Source organism: Cebus imitator, unplaced genomic scaffold (genome assembly GCF_001604975.1).
Source record: "Cebus imitator isolate Cc_AM_T3 unplaced genomic scaffold, Cebus_imitator-1.0 Scaffold278, whole genome shotgun sequence".
Lineage (NCBI taxonomy): Eukaryota > Metazoa > Chordata > Mammalia > Primates > Cebidae > Cebus > Cebus imitator.
Genome location: NW_016107593.1, coordinates 579,735 through 598,386, shown reverse-complemented (window position 1 = coordinate 598,386; position 18,652 = coordinate 579,735). Strand labels below are relative to the sequence as shown.

The following is an 18,652-nucleotide window of genomic DNA, read 5'->3' as shown; positions in this document are numbered from 1 at the left end:
AAAAAAAAAAAAAAAAAAAAGACAAGCAGCAGAGAGAGAGAGATGAGATGAAATGAATGATAGTTACCTGGTATCAGAATGGGGTAAGTGAACATACAGGAGGCAGGATCAATAGTACCTGCTGGCTAACTAGATGCCTAAGGTGAAAGATAGGAAGAATCAAGGATGATGCTTGGGTTTCCAGCTTAGGCAGCCAAGTGGACAGTGGTCTTTTCACTGAGATAAAGCACATCTAATAAAAGGCAGATTTGATCGGATGATAAAGGAGTTTAGAGAGATAAAGAGATAAATTACAGGTGCTGGTGAGACTTCCAAGTGAACAATGTTAGTAGGTGAATTGACACAAATGACTGAAGCTCAGGATGAAGACATAAATTTGGGAATCATTAACATACGGATGATAATTGAAGTCATGGGAATGAATGAAATCATCCCTGGAGGGTTTACATACAAAAAAGAAAGCATAGTATTCCCTGGGAAACCTCGACATTTTAAAAGACAGATAGAGACAGAAGAATCTAAGAAGGAGATTGAGAAAATAGAAAAGTATAGAGGAAAACCAAGAAAGTATAGAGTCAAAGAATGAAAGCTAATGTTTCAGAAAGAGTGGTAGTCACATTGTTTAATGTTAAAGCAGGGCAAGAAATTTATAGACTGAAACTTGTCCATTCAGTTTAACAAGGAACATCGGCAATCCTGATAAGAACAGTTTCAGCAAGAACAAAAGCTATTATTTCAGAGATATAAACATTGAGTCAGAGGTAAGGCAGATCGTAAATGCACACAATGCCAAGAAGTCTGACTTTAACGAGAAAAGAAAGAGAACAAATGCTAAAAGGGGAGAAGGAGTAAGGTGTATAATTTTTTTTAAGATGGGTGGATTTGAATATATTTAAATGTTTTGAGGAAGAAGCCAGTTTAGAGACAGGCTGGAGATAAATGGTAACTGACATACTCCATTGGATGAGGTCTCTGAGAAGGAAGGAGGGAGTGCATCTGCAGAGTACAGATGTTGGAATAGCTTTTGCCACCAGGAGATACCTTTAAGTTCATTTCAGATGGATAATATAAAAGCTACTCCCTAGTTAAAAATTATCTAAATGTTTCTCATTTTCAAATTTTAACACAAATGCCTCAGTCTATTTAATTTTCTACATATTAAAATATGAATTTAAAATAAAATACCCTTTTAAACTACTGAATTACCCGCCCCCCAAAAACAAGTACAATAATACTCAAAGCTATAGAAAAGTGGTCCTCAACCCCCAGTCCACAGACAGGTGCCGATCCATAGCCTGTGAGGAGCTGGGCAGCACAGCAGAAGGTAAAGCATTACCACTTTGGCTCCATCTCCTGTCTGATCAGTGGCAGCATTAGATTCTCACAGGAGCACGAACCCCATTGTGATCTGTGCATGTGAGGGATCTAGTTTGCACCCTCCTCATAAAAATCTAAAGCCTGATGATCTGAGGTGGAATGGTTTCATCCCAAAACCATCCCCCTCCCCCTCATCTCGTCCATGGAAACATTGTCTTCCACGAAAGCAATCCCTGTTGCCAAAAATGTTGGGGACTGCTGCTATAGAAGGTAAGCTGAAACTGGAATGAACGTAACTTCTTGATAGTCTTTTAATTTGGTATAGCCCTTTGGAAACCAATTTCCTAGTATGTATCAAAAATGTAAATATTCACACTAATTATATTTCTGGGAATCTAGCCCATGGAAACATAAAATATTGTTACAAAATATTTTTTACATTTTAAAAATATGTCCAGCATATATCTCATGCCTTTTCTAAAGATTTCTTCAAGCCTCCTAGCAACAGTAACCTCACTTTTCTTGAACACCTATAGCACCTGCCTGCATTAGTCTACTATTCATTTGGCACTTTGTATATGGCATCTTCCCAACATTACCCAGAGTAATATTTTTAAGTGTTATAGGACACATCCTCTATCTTCTCTGTCCAGGCAGCCAATTTTTCTGTCCAGAGCAAAGGAATATAATATCCTCCATGAGACTCTGTGCTTTAGCCTATCTATTTGTCATTCATTAAGAACATTATAATGAGAATGTACTAGAAATAACTGTTAGAGATTAGAAACAAGTAAATGTTGCTAGAATGCCTGAAATAGTAGCCCTCTGGGTTTTGGCAATTGAAAGCTGAACTATTTTATGCATTTTTCATATAAAATGCACATTTTAAAAATTTATCTTTCATCAGGAAGCTTTCTTCTAATACATTTAATTCCTTCTAAAAGAAAAGGACAGCTTCTGGAAGTGGGTAAAGGAAAGTTTCATATCATTGAAATGAGAATTGGCAAACTGAAATAAAAGGAAAAAAATCTAAGATCAAGTGGAAGATTCAAATCTGCTTTTTCACGATTAAACAATTAGTCCTACAAAAAAAGTGAATATTCTGTAAGAAACATAATTAATATTCAAAGACTGTCAAAAACACCAAAAGCCTATTAGTCCTCTATAATCTAATAATTAAAAGTAAGAAGTAATAGTTCAAAGATGAAAATTCTTTGGTTTGAGGCTAAAAGAGAAAAAGAAGCAATCAAGAGACTAGATAGTATCAAAGATGACAGCAGCAAAAAAGTAAGAAACAGAAATGATAGTTCTTCATATTATGCAGTGGGTAAACTAGAAAAGGCATTGTTACCAGCAAAAATTACAACTCAATTAGACTAAAAAGATCTTGAGATGTGTTTTATACATCTAGCTGAATAAAGATATCTCAGTGATTACTGTTTGGGATAATAGTCTGATAATTGGTAGAGTTCCCTCCTCCCTACTACAGAGGTCTTTTTAATCTAAAGAAAAGACAAGCAATCATCAAATACTCTGATGCTATATACAAAAATGGCTGCCTACTACCCTATTATAACTAGGTTTTACAAATTCCATCACTACCTTATAATTTTAATTATAAGTAGAACTCACTGCTGAATTCTGTTTAATACTTTTCTTTACATACCCTAATTTGCACTTTTAAAGCTAAGGCATTTTCAAGGAGTCAATACATTAAAAATTCATAATTTATATATTTTATAGACTTCAAATTAGGCTCAAATTAGGCTGCCATATAAATGACCTGGGCATAGGATGTTGGTTATAAAAGACAGAATTATTATTTTTAATGATTGCTTCTCATGTAAACTAAACGTTTCAGATCTTTTCACGGTAGAGCCTAGTTAAGATTCAGAAACCTCATCCTAGTTACAGGCCTCAAAATTCAACACTTTAAAAGGAATTACAATACCACTATCTTGAGCATCTTATTAAAAGAATTTGGTATAAAGAATAAAAATATGTCTATCTATCAAACCTCAAAAATAGAAACCTCATTGTCTAATTCATTTACTCTATGATAAAAATAACTTCTCCAAATGGAATGTTTGGCAATTTATATTACCAACTGAGTCAATGAATCCAGTAATGGATAGCAAAACTGGAAGAATCACTTTTGCCTATGTATATTTTGCCAACTATCTCCTCAATAACAATAGCTGATTAACAGTCATCTGCCATAGGTATATCAAAATAGAATTAAAACCAACATCTTCCCTTTACTAACTAACTGAATCTAAACTGGAATACTTGGGACAACAGATCATGATTTTTAAAACATTAACATGAAAATTGTCTTTGTATTATTTTTTCCTATATTCTACCCAATGTACCGTTCTATTTGTGAGACAGCGGTCAAATATTACCTCAATTCTTACATTGAAGATAAAGAAAGATAAAAGACAACTAATGTCTTAGCATAATCAAAAGCATCCAACAAAAATTGTCAGGTACCATAAGGATAAAGTGAAAAACAGCCAAAGCTTTTGGAGAAGTGGCCCGATAAATAATTTTAACACTTCCTGTCTATGCAAGCTAAGAGGAAGATTAAACCCTGAAAAGATCTGGATTGAAATGACATAAGCTTCTGGGGAGAGACAGAGGAGATGGAACTTTAGCGTTTTGGACACATACCTTTCATTTGAGAATAATCTCATACACCGTAATAAAAGACAGAAAATTTAAAACTATTTAACATACCAAAGAACAAGGAGCAACTAGTCTGGTTACTTCAACTTTAAACTTCTAAGTTACCAATATCTTTATAGCCAGATAAACACCCAGTAAATAAATACTAGAGTTTTTTTTTAACTGTGACTGAATTTAGGTGCAGAAAATAAATTACTGTTAAAATGGCCAGAATTTGCTAATCAATTGATGTTTAAATAAAACATTTGGGTTTATTGACTATATTGAGAATGATTTGGCAAGAAAAGATGAGGATAAAATCTATTAAATACTATCTGATCTCAGTAAGGCAATTCAAATTTCCAACGTGGAACATTTTAAGTTAAAGATTACATTCCACCTTCATCTTTCAGAATTTTTGGGGCAAATCTGTTTTACCCAATTACATACTTTCAAAATTTTCAATTAATAAATACCTTTGCGGGGAAATGATTTTTAAAATCACCAAAAAGTCAAAGGACAAGATGTTCAAGACTTTAGATAGTATCTGAGAAAGAATACAACCAGGGAATGGCTTTATCAAGGTGGTCAAAGTTCAGAATGGCAGAATTCCTTCCCTGTTGTAATGAATATACTGCAACTTCCAGTGGTTTGGTAACTATCACTGGGTGTGGGAGTAAAACAGAAGGGAAAAGCCTCACACAGAAAGCTGAATGGCCCAAAGAAAACCTAAGTGGTGACAAGAGCCTAAAGGCACATGCAGGTACGCATCTTTTATGTTGGATGTGATACACTTACATGGCCCCTGTTGAATCTCTTGGGGACCAACAGTAAAGCAAGTTTAGAACTTCAAATCTTGAGACATCTATAGCAAGATGCTGATCCAATGTGGCTCCAAATATCTTCTGTTTTCCTGGCTCACCTGAAGAGGAAAAAACACTACAGAGGATGTGGGAACTGAATTTCTTTATGTAGTTTCTTCTAGAGCAACTGTCTGAAAGTTTTGGCCCAATCCTTTATGAAGTCTGGAGATGAGACCCTTGGAGGACTAGTGAAAAACAAAATCCAAATGAAAAGGTGGAGTGAGACATCTAAAAGGGGAATACGAGAGCAAAAGATAATCGTCGTAGGTAAATCAGTGTTTCTAATCCTTAGGTGGACTCAGGTGGGAGGAGGCAGAGAAAGGAGAGGAAAAAAAATGCACAGATGTTTCTCCCTCCACTCCCTCACCCCAATTGCTACTAAAAATTCATGAACTACCTAGGCTTTATGACCACAATTAGGGAGTGAATAAGCAAGATTACTTGGAAGGTTTAAGCATTTTGTCCAGTCTCCCTCCCCGGGCTATATGGCATTATTAGGCAGCAGGGAGGCCTTTCATGTAATGCTTTTTTTTTCTAAGAAAAGATTCTGGTGGAATACAGCTTGAAGCAATAAAGAAAGAGAAAAATTAATTAAATTTGTACAAAAATGGAAGTCACAGGACAATATACCTATTGACAAAGTTTATCTAATTCTGTTTTTTAAAAGGGGTGGGACAGATTTCACGAAATAAGAAATCAGAATAAAAAGTAGTTTTAGCTTCCAAATAATAGAAAATATTTTTAAACTAAGCAACACAAACTACATGCTTTATTCTTCTATGAAATATTATTCTTGGAAAGATAATCTTTAAAAAACTAAGATTGACAGAGCCAAGTCTGATGTATATGACCACACGAAAAGCCTAAAAATTTAGTCCGTAATATTAATTAGATTCATTCTTAATTAACTTATATTTTTTCTTAAAACATTTAACCTAAATTTTGCATACTCCAGCATTCATGTAATAGCCAAGGACACAAAACAATTTTCTTTCCAAATATGCTCCATTTTAACCAGAATTTATTTGAATTATGTCTGGTAAAAATACTGGTATTTTTCAAAAAATAAGATTGGAGAATGAATTAGATCCTTACCTGACGTGGCTGTTCATTCATTCGTTGTGGGTCTGATTTCACTTTATTACTAGGATGATTTGTGACTTTGGTTACTGGTTGTTTGAAAATTGACGCTGTTTGTCTAATTGGCAATGTTGTATTCAAGTCTGGTTTACCCTGTGAATAGAAACGTATTTTTATTTAAAATATTAATACAGTCAGATGACTTCTAGTTCAAAAATCTATTACTTTAAATCAAATTGTTTCAAACTTCTCAGTCTACTGCAGCATTTTAAATACTCCAAAGTGCATTTAAAGCACTTAATATGTAATACATGCATGAAGTTTCCTCAAAATAAATAAAAAGCTTTTTGTATACTTTTAAGTGTAAGAATATTCTCAATATAAAGTTCATATCTGATTAGCAAGGTACTAAAAACTTTTAAATGGACAAATGTTTACTGTTGGTTTATACAAAAAAAGAACTTTGGGGTTTGTTTAGAGACAGGGTCTCAATGTTGCCCAGGCTGGAGCACAGTGGCATGATCATGGCTCACAGCAGCCTCGACCTCCTGGGATCAAGCAATCCTCCCACCTCAGCCTCTCGAGTAGCTGGGACTATAAGCACGTGCCACCACACTAGGCTAATTTTTTTGTATTTTTTGTAGAGATGGGGTCTCCCTACATTGCCAGGCTGGTCTCAAATTCCTGGACTCAAGCAATCTGCAGGCCTCAGCCTCCCAAAGTGCTGGGATTACAGGCATGAGCCACCACACCCAGGGAAGAACTTTAAGGATAACAATCAGGATAGCAAACATTTCTACATTCTGCAAATGGAGGAAGATATTGATATACTTGGACATTAAAATATAAACAACTTGATCAGCAGTTAGGAGGCCAGACTTACATAAAACCACATAAATTAACCTCTTTCATATAAAAGTAGGTAAGTAGAAATGGAAATTCTAATTCCAGCAAACAGAACTCAATTTAGAAAAATGTGATAAGAAAGTATTCCTTATTCTTAATATATCATAGGTCTTTGAATAATGTCATTTTGTTCAATGTCATTTTGTTATAACGATGAGAAAAAAAATAATCCATTCCCAGCCTAAGCCCATCTGTGTGAAGTTAGCATGTTCTCCCCAGGTCTGTTTGGGTTTTCTCTACCTACTCCTGTTTCCTCTCACCTTGGGAAGGTGAGTGTACTTTACGTTCAGTGGTTCATCCCCATGGTCCCTGCCTGAGCAAGTATGAGTGTGACCTGTGATGGGATGGGGTCCTGTCCAGGGTGGGGTCCCACCTGGTACCCTGAGTTGCTGAAAGAGGCTCTGGCCACCCACGACCCTGAACTGGAATCAGTGGGTGAATAATCTTTCTTAAACGTGCATAGAGCTCACATTAATTTCAATGTTTATCATTAGAAGTGTTTTGGTCTTTATTTATAAGTTTGAGATGTTTTGTGACCAGAAATATGCCATGGGAACTTAATTTTTGTTTATATCAGTTAGAGTAAATAGGTTTCATTATACATCATTTGGCTAAGTCAGTGTCCAAGAACCTATCAACATTAAGTGAGGACTTACTGAATATTATATTTAATACTTTTAAAGGAGACTTAACATTGAAGCTGAAAGCCACATCACTTATTTATCTAGTTTTAATCAACCAATAAATAAAGTCTAAGATGTGTTCTAGTGAGGTCAAAACGTGGCACAGAACTGCTATTAAGTTGATTTGCAATACTCTTAACAAGAAAGAAAAGGGAGAAAACACAATTATTGTATGTTCTGATTCTGGCAAAAAATATGAAAAGTTATATATACCTGAAAACAAAAAATATCTGATATATTTTTGATACAGAAATAAATTTGATAAATTTACAGGATATTTGATGAACTTCTGTCTTTAATACTAACCCCACATAGAAATTGCAGTTTCAACTTCAATTGAAACTGCATGCTCCAAAACAGTGGTTCTCAAGTGTAAGCATGCATCAGAATCACCCAGAGGGCTTGTTAAAACACAGATGACTGAGTCTCATCCCTGGCACTGGGCATTCGGCAGGTTTGAGACAGAGCCCAGGAATCTGTTTCTGTTAAGGTTTCAGGTGATACTGATACTGCTAATCCGGGGACCACACTTGGAGAAGCTCTAAAACAAAGATTGCAACTTGGTGGCAGGTGGATCAAGCCCAACCCAGAGATGAGTGTTCAGTTTTTAGTGCCTTTAATAAACTAAGCCAGCACCTAAAAATCTAGAGTCTTCATATAAAATCCAGAATTCCAGCTTCTTTTAAAAACTGAAAGATCTAGAAATATGGACTTGGTTTGGCAACAATAGGCCGGGACTGATTGTAATGGCTGTCCATTAGTGGCCTCAGGGTCTACTGCTGCAACACTCCTCAACAACTCACATTTGCATTACCTGTCTGGGCCTGTAGGCACTGAGTTTGTGACCTCTATTTAAAGATTAGCATGCCTAGAAAGGTAAGCCTCACAATAATCTGACAATTGTTACAATTACAGTATTATTTAGATCCACTATGCGTCCTCACCTCTACCCCTCCCCACATGACACAGCCCTCCTCTATGTTTGTATTGGGCAATCCTGTCATTCCTTTATCTCATTTTTTCTCCCAATGTCTCTGCTTACCTTTAAAAACTATGCTCATCTCAAATGACTCTAACAGTATTATTTCTCAGATATTTAGCTTTATCTTTATGGATTTTCAAAAAATATATAATGTGTAAATTTGGCAACAAGCTGCAAAGTAACCACTAAAGTTGCCAGCTCTACAAAGTGTGAGGCTCAGGGATATGCATTTTAAATGCTCTTCTGGTCATTCTGTGATGCAAAGAAAGTTTGAACACCTCTGATTTATGACATCTAGACCATTTGGAGGCCCTAAAGTCACTCAACCTATTAAAGACAGCAGACAATATTCAATCCTAAAGCAGCTTCACACATAAATGCTTACAGGGAACTTCTTGTCACTAATTAGGTAAAATCAGTATGTGTTATTAAATGATATACCTTGTTTGGTATTTAACGTTTTTGTTTTTGAGAGGAGTCTCACTCTGTTATCAGGCTGGAGTGCAGTGGCAGGATCTCGGCTCACTGCAACATCCGCCTCCCAGGTTCAAGCGATTCTCCTGCCTCAGCCTCCCGAGCAGCTGGGACTACAGGCATGCGCCACCACGCCCAGCTAATTTTTGTATTTAGTAGAGATGGGGTTTCACCATGTTGGCCAGGATGGTTTCGACCTCTTGAGCTTGTGATCCACCCGCCTTGGCTTCCCAAAGTGCCGGGATTACAGGTGTGAGCCACTGCACTTGGCCTCTGTTCTTTGATAAAAAATGGTATACTCTGCTGGTATTAGAACAAAGGTGGCATTACCTGTCTACTTCAGTAGACACACCAAAGTATTTGCAGCTGTCTGCATGTGTAAACATATTCAAGTCTGTGAGATTCTCATTGTTACCAAGGATGACAGGAGGCAGCAGGAACTACTCTAAGCTGTTCTAAACTATGAATCCTGAATCCATAAGGAATGTGAGGAAGCATGGAATATGTCAAACTATTGATGCTACAATATTGATGCTATTGATGCTACACTGGTAAGAGGGATGTTTTTCCATTAACTTATATTTTTGTGCAGTAAAAAAAATTAAAAGAAAAACCTGGCTGAAATATTCAAGATATACAATTAACTTCCACTGTCTAATAAGACAGTTCATTCCCCATCGGCACAGAATGGGACATTATCCAAAATGTGCCGCATTATTCTTCAATCTTATTTTGGTTTTTAATATTTTTTCTCCTTTTAACTGGCCTAGAAGCTCTGATTACAGAAAACCAAATGTCTTTAATTTAGTATTCTAAAACAATAGCATAAGAAGTTGAGTAATCTGTAAAGCTGGACTAACAAGTTTTCCCAGAAACTGTCACAGAAACAGTAAATTCTATTACCTCTTCCCTGAGGACTGCCCTGAGTCACTATTAATTTATGCCCAGTTGTGTGTCTGGAGTTTTTCTACAGTTTAGAATCAAAAGAACCAATCTACCATCAACTTCAGAGTTAAATGCCAAACACTTTTTTATGGGACAAGATTAAAGCTGTTGATGTACATGCAAGCTACCGTTTCAATATAAGAAAAAGTGAAGCAGAAATTCTTTGTTACAAAATTAAACTGGTAAACACATTCCAATATCAAAGCTAAGTTTCCAACCTTTGACAAATCTATGTACAGACTATCCCTCAAATCAAAATTTAATAAATTTCATAATAATGTATTAGGTTGAAAATATTTTTCTTGAGAATCTATTTTATTCCCCTAGTTGCAGGGATGAATATAAAGATAAATCTTTCTTATTTTTAAAAATTTTACTTCCCATCTTTCCAATAAGTATCTGAGATATGTCTTTTGTACACTCCCAAAGGACAAATACACAAAATTTTTAAAATCAGAAAATCAAGAAAAAGGAAAAAACAGATATCCTTTTGAAAAGATCAATAGTGATACTAGAGCCGAGTATGAAATGTGGATCTGAATGTTCAAGGGGCCTGGGCAAAAAGAGAAACATTCAATTGTACAGATATCATGGTCAAAAAGGACGACGCATACCAAATAATGAGGAAAACAAACAAAGTCCAGGTATTAAATCTAGAAGAAAATTAATAAAGGCACTCAACTTCACAACAAATATTAAGCAGATTTCAAATGCTTTTTCTTTTTTCAGTGACTTTCCATAAAAACCAAGAACATAAGTCTTAAAGAACAACTCAGTAAAGGTGAGTCGGAAAGGGTCTAATTATTGGGTAACCTTCCAGTGATTTCATATGATTAAGGATACTACAGAATACCTAAAGAGGTAGATGAAGAACACGCATCATAAGCCAGTGGGTATCAAATATTTTTTCATTTCTACCCGTTACAAGAAATCTGAAAATATATATACCCCACCTGCATTTTAAAGTCAGCAAGAATATTTCATAATCAGTTGCAATGGATGCACTTATCAGAAGTAAATGCCAATACTTTAATAATAAACTGTTACCTCTAACAAAATCTAAAGATACCCACCATTACCTGTGTATATATGAACAAACTCTCAATGGTTATAAATTTTCATTCTCATTGCTCTTTGAATAATTCCACTTCCAAAGTCATTTTCCATTTTAAACTTGATAATCTTTTACTGATCATTTATATATCATGAAATTATTTAACCTTCTGTGACCATAAAGCTCTTGGTGATAAAACAATAAATTTCTTCTGGTTTATTACAATTATTAGTATGTAAGTGACCAAAATAAAGCATTACAATATATAACTACACATAAAAGATAGAAATTTATTGTGTGTGTGTATATATATATATATATATGCATATATAACTTAATGAAAAGGATTTTTTAAATAGTTTTATATTCTCAAGTGCATATTATTAATTGCTAGAATGGGACAAGGTATAGCATCTACTCCTATTCTTCCTTTTTTATAGATGTAGTACTAAGAAACCTTGTTCACATAAATGAGTAGAATGAATTTTATTCCATGTCATTCAAATTCTCTGAACTCCCTTTGAGTTTTATGATAGAACGTAACAGTGAACCATCAAAAAATTTTAAAAATCAGTCAACATCTACATAAAGTCCTCTAAATTTTGTAGAAAGCAAAAACTGTGCTTGTGGAAAGAACTGACTGTTTGAATCTTTCATGTTCTCAATCCAGTATCTCACAGTGTCCCTTTATGAGATCTCCATCATTTTGTACCATGGTAATATTGCATACAAGTGAGAAGTATGCTGTTCTGTAAAATGGGAGGTTGACTATAAAGGAGAATTACAGAAAAATAATGTATACTTCTATCATAGGTTACATTCTCAGATCAGTTGAAGGAAAGAGTGTATATGGAACTTAAAGATATCAAAACGGATTCTTTTAAAACCATCCATGTCGATATGTATCATGTAAAGCCTCCACACGGCATAGTTTGAACACCAGGGACTTACACTATACTATATCGTAAATACCACTTTTTTTCAGTCTGTGCTTTGAAATAAAGCTGTATGTAAATATGTTCAAGTTGTACATATTCTAGGGCCCAAGCCTAGTGAACTCATTTTATCTTTACAATTCATGCAAATTTTGCCCTTTACCTTAAACATTAGCCATGTTTAAGGTAAAAATGTTACTCTACCTACCCAAAATGTTCAAATAAAACAGACACTTCCAAGTATTATTCAAGTGTCAATGTTAATTCTGTGGTTTTTGCATGCACCACACACTCCCCAAAAGATACTCATGCCCCAATTTGAGAAGCAGAGACTATAAGGTCACTTGCCTCATCTGGAAATGAGAATAATAATAGCTATTGCATAAGATTCTTATAAAAATCAAATAAGATAATGCACGTTATGCCGCTCCTGCTGCTGCTGCTGCTACAAATGCAGCTTTCATTCAGTTGCTCATTGAACAAATACTGAGTGCCTACTACGTGCCAGGCACTGACTGGACCATCAATACATAGTCATAAAAAAAAAAAAGAAAAAAAATCAGCCCTTCGTAAAACAAGTTTATAGTTTATAGTCATGTTGGTACAAATTCTAAATAAATAGCAGCTATTTCTTTAATATAAGCAGGTTATTGAACATGCTATTGAAATTTAGAGATTTACCCTGTTAAGGTTTCCCAGAAACAAACCTGTCCCTCATTCAAAGGTGTGCCTGAGTGATACCTTTAGGTCAAATCAAGCCTATCCTAAAAAGTAATTGCAGGTTTGCTCCAGAATATATATGGTAGTCCATAGTGAATGTCTTTCCACAAAATCAAATGCCAACAATGGAAGTGCCTTACAATTCTTCATAAGATTTTAATTAATTCACATACCATAAAACTTATCATTTTAAAATGTACAATTCAGTGATTTCTATAAAACTAAATTGTGCAACTTCACAGACTTTTACAAAAAGTTAAAAAATTATCTGGTATCCATGATGTTTATGCAGAAAATCCACTTAGTCTAATATCCCAAGTTGAGACAAGATTTTTTTTAAAGAAGATCAATGGCATATTAAAATATTAATAGAATGGATGGATTACACTCTGAGCTCATTAAAAAGGACTACACCTGTTAACAGAAGAATGAAGGATTGCAATTCAACAATGAAAACAAAATTTTCCAGAGTTCTGCTTAAAAAATAACTTATTGGAGCTTTAGTTAATGTAAGGTCATTAACAGGCATCACCAAAGATGCCAGAGACTTTCAACCAGATATCCTAGAGCCTACTCAGACAGTTATTACATGGAATTAATCATCTCCTTTACTTCTCAGTTGGCATGAACTATATACACATCCTTGGGAGAACTATGGAAATAGTGACACAAATGGTTTGCTGTAGGGCTTAATTCTATTGCTGACCTGGAGTCTACAAGTTAGGTGAACTCTTCAGGACCTATAAAAGTTGGAAAAATAGACCTTGCTTGTCAACAGAACACCTGGGCATACAAACAAATCTTGTTAAAGCCATACATACTATGGACAACTCTATCTCCGAATCTACCCTCATTATTAGCAAATCCAGACCCTCTCAAAAAGTTGTCACACACTTAGACACATTTGAAGCACTCGTTTATAATACGATCAAGCTAATACCATACTGAACAAATCATTCCCATCAGCAGGCCTATTGCTAGCATGGCTAACATTCTTCTGTTCACTCTTTGCTTCCTAGCAATCTCTAGCCAATCAATGTCTACATGACTCAAATGGAACAGTACTATTAATAGCTAATAACCTTCTGATTATTTTCATTAGCTAAAGATTTATCAGCTAAAGATAAATATCCTTTATGTATTCACTCACTAAAACTATCTCTATATATAAAATTAGCAGTTATTTGAACAAGATCAATATAAATTCATTCTAGTGTCCTTTGCTACATCTTACCCTTTCTTCCTTTATTCATTCATTAAACCAGTACTGTCCAAGTCACCATCATCCCCCACCTGGACAAATAAAACAGCTTCCTAACTGGCCTCCTACTTCCACCTCTGTATCTCTACATTTTCCACACGCAGTCAAAGCAGTCATATTTCCCCCTACATAAAACCCTCAAACTGCATTCTACACTATTCCTTATGCTGGCTGGCACAGCCCTATGACTGCTTTGGCCAGGCTTGCCTACTTTAACCACACCTAGTACTCCTCCCCTGCTCACTAAGCTCCAGCCAACCTGACCTTTTTGTCTTCAGGAGTGCATCCTTCCTTAGGGAATTAACACTGGCTACCCCCTCCATATGGAAAGCTTTTCCTTCTGGTTTTTGTATAGCATCTCAAACTTTGAATATTCAAAATTGATTTACTCATATAAATTATTTCCCTAACACTACCACAATAAATGGCACCTCAATCTACCCACTTAATCTAAAAACCAAGAACTCACCTTTAAGTACTCTTTTTCTGTTATGCTCTACACACAATTCATCAGCAAAACCAGTCAATCCTATTTTCAAGAGGTTTAGAACCTGTCCACTTCTGCTCCACAGCACCATGTATCTAGGTCATCATCATCATCATCATCATCAAAATAATCATCAATCTAGGTCATCATCATCATCATCATCATCAAAATAATCATCAAACTATAGCAGCTACTTGCTCCTCACTTCTATTTTTAATTTCACTATCAAATTAATAGAAACCTGTACTCAACAGTGGCCCACACTTATCCCTTGGAGGCACTTTAGGGTCTAGAAATGCTAGACTTATCACCTATAACCTATTCTTCTCCTTCCCTGCCCCCGCTTTATCTACAGAGAACAGAAGACAATCCGTTGAGCAAGACTTTAACAACTGACAAAAAGAGTATCAGTATCTTTGGAAGTAATTTTACTTTCTCCATAGGTCAGGAGCGTTGGTGGAATAAATGAAGCCTTTGTTTTCCATTTGGATGGAGGAATCCTAGGAAGGTAGAAGCCAAGAGGTAGTTCTTACCACACTATGCCCTACCAGGAGCTGGTAACCACAATGGTCCTACCACAGGGCTCTGGTGATGAAGTGGCCATGAAGTACCTTAGGCAGAAATAAGTCAGCCCAGTAAGGCATTAACTTCAGTAACTGAAAAATCCATAGGCAAATAAATGCCTAATCTGAGCTGCAGCAAGTGACCTGGCTCTTCACCTACTCCCTCACATCTTCCGCCAAGCTCCTTCTCCTGATTTTAAAAAAAGTGGTTATTTTTCAGTTACAGATTCCATTGAGAATTTGATGAAGATAAGCTTTCTTAGAAAAATGTATACAAGGCTGGATGCAGTGGCTCACTCCTGTAATCCTAGCACTTTGGGAGGCCAAGGCAGGTGGATCAGTTGTGCTCATGAGTTTGAGACCAGCGTGGGCAACATGGCAAAACTGTCACTACAAAAAAAATGCAAAAAATCAGCCAGGAGTGGTGGCCTGCACCTGTAGCCCCAGCTACTCAGGAGGCTGAGATGGGAGGAACACCTGAGCCCAGGAGGTCAAGGCTGAGTGCTGTGATGGCACCACTGCACTTCCCCCTAGGCAAGAAAGTAAGACCCTGTCTCAACAACAATAAAATGTATACACACACAAAAAATTGCACACAATTCAAAGGTTTCTGGAGGTCTGAGGCATGGTTGCCCAAATTAGAAAACTCCCTGCCTCTCTATTGGTTCCTTCCAAGCATTTTCTTTGATAATGCATTCTCTTCTGAATATCGTCTTCTCTCTTCCACCGCTCATTCAAGCTTCTTAAGAGTAGTCCAACCGTTTTTGTGGAAAGGGGTAAAAATGCACATATGTGTACATGTTTGTAAATGCATATAAGCTCTAGACGGACATACAGAAAGACTCATTAACAAGTTTCTTCTAAAGAAGAGGACTGGGACTGAAACAGGAGAGAGGGAGACATTTTTCACTCTGTGCCCAAATTACTTAACCAAGTAATAAAATTTTAAAACATATGAAAGAACAGGCACATTGTGTTTCTAATTTCTCATTTCCCGGAAACTTTCTGGCATTCTAGATAGGACTTCTGATCCTTTCTATTCATAATAAACTGGTTATGTAAAGTCACCAGTTGCTCATATTGGAAATCCAATAGATAACGTCTATCCTCCCTGATCTCTAAGGAAAACCTTGTTTTCCAGGCTTCTGTAGTACCACATTCTCTTGATTCTCCTATTTCCTTTCTGGAAGGTCCTCTTACTCGCCACAAGATTCATTTACTCGTTTAATCCATGGGCCTACAGAGTGACAAGATACACTTCATTTGTCCTTATTTTTGGCATTATCAATGACAAAACACTGGGAACGGAGTTCTCAAAGTGTGACCTGAGAATTCCTGGGGGTCCCCAAGGTCCTTTTGGAAGTCCAAGGAAAAAAACTATTTTAACTCATCTTCCTCACTCCACCCCCAAACTTGCCCTAATTCCCCTACTCCCTGACTTCCCCACCCCAAGTGACCAAAGCCAAAATTGTTGCAGCCATCAATTCTCTTTCTGTAACCATCAGGTACTTATATCTAATTTCTCGGGTCTCACCTTTCCATACTTCCTGCCAGAGGATTAATTCAGGCCATCTTATTTTTGTAGACTAAAACAGCCAACTATTCTCCCTACTTCTAGTTTCATCCCTTCCCAAATCGTCTATATACCCAAATCTGATTCTTCACCACAAAGGGTTTCTCAAACTACACAGATATTGCCCCCAAGATAGATGAGCTCTCCACAAAAATTATTATTGAGGATAATTAAAACAAGTACTTTCTGGATCATGTGATTGAGAACCTAGTATACAGCCCTATACAATCCAAGACTGTGTTTATACTCACGATAACATACTACCACTTTAAACCAAGATAATTCATGAGAAATAAATAATGGCAGACTTAACATACAACTGATTCCATTCAAGAGAATATAATGTTCTTTATTTTGAAATGTATCCATTTTGGGTGAATAGAGAAATGTGATGAAAGACCTGAGTCTTTCCAAGATACTAGAGCTCTCAAGCCAAAATAAAAAATAATTTATTCCATACCATATTCATATTGCAAGCAATTTGTAAAATATGTTATATGTCACATTAATGTTAGGGAACTTGAATTTTATTAGTTTTGTAGATTTATGAAACATCTGATGTTAAGACCTAGAAACACAAATTCAGTATGTTTATACATCTAAAACATTAAAATAAGCTTCTAGTGACAAACCAAGCTACTTGAAGTCCCCTACACATATCTTGCACTTAGAATCACTGTACTCTTCTTTATCCAATCCTAGAGTATCTCCAATTAAATTTTAATATCTTGCCTCTCCTCCCAGTTCCCTGCTAAAAATGTTGACAGTCACATCTGTGAAATCCTGAAACATCTCCTCTTTAAAAACAAACATAAATGCCTAAACAATATTTAGCTTTTGAAGCAAAGGTTTGGTTTTTATTTGCATATTGAGAGGCAAAGCTCTGGAACTGTGCTGTTCAACAGGACAGCCACTAGGTACATCTGGCTATTTAAAGTAAAACTAAAACTGAGTTATTCAGTCAGACTAACCACATGTCAAGCACTCAACAGCCAACTGTGGCTGTGGCTGAAAAGAGTCCCATCATCACAGAATGTTCTCCTGGATATGCTGCTCTGTAACTTTTCCCTTTAAGTAAGCTCTAAGAAATCTGCTTGTGACTTCAAATATAAATGCAGCTGATGACTTCCAAATCTTTCTCTAGTCTTTTTCCATTAACCTAATGGAGTATCTTCAGTAACCTGCTTGCTATTTCAACAATGTCAGCTGAAGAGATGGAGGTGGTGGCTGGAAATAATTATGGCAGTGTCAAGAAAATCAATAAGGTATAATGTAATCAAGAACGGAATAGATTTTCAGGGTAAGGTTAAGATTGAGTTTGATATATCTGAAGCAGGTACTGCAAAAATAGTAGTAGAGATTAAAGACAATGCCCACTTTACCCTACCCACCCATCCTAAAATAATTAAAAACCAGTTTGCAGAATTCTTCAAAAGACATCTTTCCAATCACATCTAAAGATATAATTCATCACTAGTAATTCACCTCTGATATGAAAGATATATTAAAATCATAGCTTATAATTAATGTAAATTATAATTTAGCTTGTTTCAATGTTTATTTTGTCAATTAAATCTCTAATTCTTTCAAGATAAGGGTTTAAAAAACAAAACAGGCCGGGTGCGATGGCTCATGCCTGGGATCCCAGCACTTCGGGAGGCCAAGGCAGGCAGATCACCTGAGGTCAGGAGTTTGAGACCAACCTGGCCAACATGGCAAAACCCCATCTCCACTAAAAATACAAAAATTAACCGGGTGTGGTGGTGGGTGCCTGTAATCCCAGCTACTCAGGAGGCTGAGACAGGAAGAATCGCTTGAACCTGGGGGTCGGAGGTTGCAGTAAGTCAAGATTGTGCCATTGCATTCCAGCATGGGTGACAGTGAGACTCTGTCTCAAAAGAAAACAAAATAAAACAAAACAAAACCATACAATAATGTACTTAAGCCAGATTTACAACCACAAAGCAAAACATTACCTCAGATTTCTACTACTTTAAAGCTCTCAGCTTTCTTTACACTGTACTATCATAAAAAAGACATAATACAGTTATTACTTAATTAGCCACAAATACATTTTCTGCTTTATAGAGCCACCTAATATGTTGTTGGTATTACTTTCGAAGATAACTTATTTTAAAAATG

At 36.0% G+C, this 18,652-nt stretch overlaps 1 protein-coding gene across 1 annotated transcript in view; it reads right to left on the bottom strand.

Annotated features, from left to right (window-relative positions):
• Positions 1 to 18,652, bottom strand: part of MBD2 (methyl-CpG binding domain protein 2) — a 69,331-nt gene that overhangs the window by 30,067 nt on the left and 20,612 nt on the right. Inside the window, exon 3 of the mRNA XM_017501116.2 lies at positions 5,943 to 6,080. Within this exon, the coding sequence (XP_017356605.1) occupies positions 5,943 to 6,080 (138 nt within the window). The remainder of the gene's footprint in view (positions 1 to 5,942; positions 6,081 to 18,652) is intronic.